At 53.0% G+C, this 4,291-nt stretch overlaps 1 protein-coding gene across 1 annotated transcript in view; it reads left to right on the top strand.

Moving 5' to 3' along the window:
- The window catches only part of RAP1GAP2 (RAP1 GTPase activating protein 2), a 52,587-nt gene that overhangs the window by 9,855 nt on the left and 38,441 nt on the right, over window positions 1–4,291 (top strand). Inside the window, exon 2 of the mRNA XM_010003817.1 lies at window positions 1,536–1,571. Within this exon, the coding sequence (XP_010002119.1) occupies window positions 1,536–1,571 (36 nt within the window). The remainder of the gene's footprint in view (window positions 1–1,535; window positions 1,572–4,291) is intronic.

Below are 4,291 nucleotides of genomic sequence, written 5' to 3'. Positions count from 1 at the left end.
CACCCCGGGCCGCCGCAGCTCCGCCCGCCGGTCCCGGTGCCCCCCGGGCCCCCCGCGCTGCCGGTTCCGGTTCGTCCCCCCGGGCAGGGCTGGGGCAGCCGCTCCCCTCGCGCTCGTACTGCAACTGCGGTTTCCCTCGCAGAGGTTTTGTTTCTCCTCTGTGACTTTTTCTGCTGCTTTTTCGTTGTTGTTGTTGCCTCTTTTTTTTTTTTTTCCTCTCCATGAGGCCAAATAACATCAACTGCGCTTTCCCACGGTGCCGGGTGCAGCTCCCAGCCCCGCACCGGCCCCGCAGGAGCTGGCCCTGCCACTTGCTGTCCCCTGCCCCCGTGGCATCTGTCACCGCGCTTGGCAACAGCTGTTTACACCAGATCTCTTAAAGTTCAACTTGATTTAATGATCGGCAAGGTCTGTGGACAGGCTCCTTAAGCATGAAGTGACCACAGTGGGTGGCCCAGGTCTGTCCTCAGAGCGGGCTGGCTGTCTGGGAGCTGGTGTCTGGGGAAACGTGGGGATGGGGTGGAGCTCCTGTGAGCTTGGGGTTTTGGCAGTGTGATGTCAGTCAAAGAGGGGAGATCAGGGAGGGCGACCATGTGGCAGGGTGGGCAGAGCTGGGCTGGCTTTGCCCCCCTGGGGCAGTCTTCTTGGTCTGAAGAGGCTCAGCCTGGGAGCAGAGGGAGGTGAAGCTCAGAGTAGGGGAAACTGCAATCCTTCAGCCTTGCTGCATCCCCTGCCAGGGCAGTGCCCAGCAACTGGGGTTGGGTCGGGGCTTTTGGGGGTTGGTTTGTTTTGTTTTGCGTGATGTGGAATTAATTCCATGTGGCAGATAACAGAACATTTGCAATGACTGTCAAAAGACATCACTTTGCATTTTGGGACATTACTATGATTTACATTAATTAATATTAATATGGCTTTAACCATAATGATTCTGTGGAGATCAGCACTCGTTAATGGTGCCAAATCTGTAAGTGAGGCAACCAGGGCTGGAGTGATGGGGCTGCTTAATCCAGCCAGGGCTCTTAGTGCAACTGCTCATTGCAGCTATGGGAGGTAAAGGGCTGGTGTGTGGCCACAATCTGGGGGTGAGAACCCTGTATCCTTATTCCTCCTCCATTGGACTCAAAATGCTGCAAGGGTGGAGTTTGTGCCTTTGCTTTGATCATCCCAGTGCATTGGGTCTGTCACAAGTCTGTCGTCCTTTAATGTGTGTTTTGTGGGTGGTGGGAACTGCCCTTGGGGCAGAGCCTGGACATGGGGAGTGTCCTGCTCAGCTCCCAGCTCACCTCTGCCATTCCAGGTGAGGAGGCAGCAGCTCTCCATTGCTCATCACCAGGAAACAGCTGGGGGGGGGGTGTTTTACTTGCCACTTTGTGTTAAATTTTGGTTGATGTGTTCTGGACAAGCCTGTCTGTGGTGATGGTTGTGTCAGCCTGACCAATGGCTCCTCCAAAGGAGGTGCTGGGGCCGGGTGTGGGGCAGCCCCAGGGACACCCCTCCTGTGCTGCAGTAACACTCCTCTGCTCTCTCCCCAGGATCGACAAGACAATGCTCGCCAGCCTGAAGATCAAGTGAGTACCTGCGCTCCCGGGGAGGTGGCAGTGTCCCTGTCCCAGCACCCAGCAGTGGGTCACACCCCACATCAGGCCCTGTAGCCATTGCCAGCTCAGGCTTTGCCCCTGCAGCTCAGTGCAGGGTTTTCCATCAGAAGCAGGCACATGGCTCTGGTGCTGTTGGTGTAACTGTGGCCCAATATAGAAATGTTCTGGCCAAGGCTCCCTTGAGCTCAGGGGAACGTGTGCAGGTAATGGCTCATGTGGTTTCCCTCTCTAATCATTACTTGTGCAAATTATTCATTAATGGCAAAGTGCATGGAAAGCCTTGGGGGAACCTGCCCAAATGAGCCTACAAATGCCTGTTGTAAATAGCACAACAGAAACGTTGTTGCTACACTCATGGCTCAGGTTTTTGCTGAACTAACAAGTTTAAATCGATGTTCACTGCTTTTGGGAGTAGAGGGAGATCTCAGTAGACTTTCCTGTTCCTGTGGAGCTGAGGATTTAACTGCTTCTTGCACACTGTTGTATGCTCTGCCCTGGTTTTTCCAGGGCCCATGCAGCAGTTTGTTCCATGAGCATCCACAGGAGTTGTTCTATCTGCACTACTTGTAGCTAATGCTTTCCAAAGCCTCATAAAGCTTCTGCTTTGTGGACAGATTGCTTCGTTAAATGGATCTGTAATTGGGGCCCAGCCAGAACACATTAGGTATTTGTAAAAGCTTTTAAAATAAGAAAAAAAATAAAGTAAAACTGATTTTTAATTTTTCTAACGCCCTCTTACTATTGCAGCAGCCTTCTGGTGAAGGTACCAGGCGTAGGCAATTTTCTTTTTCTGTGTAACTTGTTAACAATAAGACAAGCTGCTTTCTGCAAGCCAAGGAGCCCTTCGTGGAGGCTTGTGTGTGCTGCAAACATCAATATTGACTTGCAGAAACCTGGCACGGAGGAGGAGAGCAGAGAGGGGGCTGCAGCCCCGGGTGTGTGGCTGCAGAGAGGCCCCAGGTGGCTTCAGGAGCCCCTGCCCAAGCCAGCCCTGGGTCACCCCTCTGTTCTGGGGAGCAGTGGGCTGTGTGTCCTAGAGTGCCCTCAGGGCAAGGGCACAGGCTGGGTCCTGGCATTTGGTGACACCAGGAGAGGTGCTGGCTGGGGATGCTCCCCTGGTGCTGCTCTGGTCACTCATAATGAACTGGCACACACAGGTGGCACTGAACATTAGAGCAGTTTTCCCTGGGTCTGTCTCTCCTTTTTGTTTTTTAATTTGGGTTTCATTAGTTCCTATGGTAACAGTGAATATGTCTGAGGGCCTCGGGGCTGCAGGCAGTGAGTAGACACTGCAGGGTGAGGGTGTCAGGGAGGGCTGGTGGGTAGGGACCCCTGGTCCCATGGCTGGGGGGCTTGGCTGGCCCCCTCAGTTCTCTTGGGTATCACCAGTGGAACGTACCAAGAAACCAGAGTATTTCAAACAAAACACACAACAAAAACCAATAACAATTAAGTTCCTCCTTCAGGCGAAGTCACCCCTTGCTTTAGCCTTAAACTGCAAAAATAGCAATGAAATAGTCAAGCTTCTGTGGAACAGAGGAGCCTTGTACACCAGTCACTGAGAGCTGGTGTGTGTACAGCTAGAATTCACATGGAAGTGCTTGTGATGCTCATCTGGTGATGGGAATGGTGGTGGAAGATAACGGTGGGAAGAGAGAGATGAAAGATTTACTTGACCTTTGTAAATTGAGCTGTGTCCAGGCTTGAGGCTCTTCAATATTTGATGGGCCAGAGCTGAGTTAATGGGAAGATGTGGGAATGATTTATCTGCTTGGTGGTAGCTGAGCTGACTATTGTAATAATCTGGGAGGTTTGTGCCTAGGTCCTGTGAGGACAAGGTCTGGGGAGCAGATTGTGTCTAAGTACATTCCTTTGGTTTTATTACCACCTTTTAAAATGGATAATTGCATGCAACTGTATGTTTTGCAATTATAGTTCAGCTGTAGTAGTGTGTGCACTGCAAGTGCCAAGCGTGGTCAGCAGCAAGTCTGGGGCTTGGAGCTTCCCTGGGGTTTGCCAGTGCCAGATCTCAGTCCCTCACTGATCCAGTGATGGGGTTGTTTTTTCTGGGGTGTGGAGGTTTTGTTGTTGTACTTTTGAAAAAATAAAAATAATCTCCCCTCTGCCCGGGTTCAGGTGTGTATACAGACCCAGGTGGCAAGATTTGATCCCTCCTCTTCTGAGAGGAGGACAAGATGGGCATGTGTCAGAGCATTTCCAAGACCCCCTGCAGTCAGAGGTGGTGGTGGCTGTTGTGTGGGACCAGCCCGGGCTGCTCAGTGGCTTTGCCGGGCCGGGGCTGTGGGGCTTCTCTGCGGGTCCCCCCGGTGCTTCCCCGGCTGGAACCGCTTCCCGGCCGCGCCGGCAGTCGGCACACGAGTGTTGGCTTTGCTGCTGCTGGTTCCCGCTGTGCCAGGATCAAAGCCAGGGATCCTGCTCCGGCTGGAGATCCTCAGCACGAGCAGGGAGATGCGGGAATTTGGAAGGAGGGATGTAAAACCCAGTGACAGCGCGCGGTGTGTGTGTGAATCCCCAGCCCGTTCTCAGTGCTGCAGGTAACCTCTGTTTTCTAGAGGTGAAAAACAGCCGGGGAGGTGGGAGCCTCGAGGACACCCTGTTCTCTTCATGGGCAGAAATGACTTTCAGCGGGTGCACGAGCTGCTCCTTCGGCTGCAGCACTGTATGGGTCT

This window comes from Chaetura pelagica, unplaced genomic scaffold (genome assembly GCF_000747805.2).
Source record: "Chaetura pelagica isolate M959 unplaced genomic scaffold, ChaPel_1.0 scaffold638, whole genome shotgun sequence".
In the NCBI taxonomy this organism is placed as follows: Eukaryota; Metazoa; Chordata; class Aves; order Apodiformes; family Apodidae; genus Chaetura; species Chaetura pelagica.
Note: the sequence above shows the minus strand (reverse complement) of the source record. Positions and strands in the feature narration are given on the sequence as shown.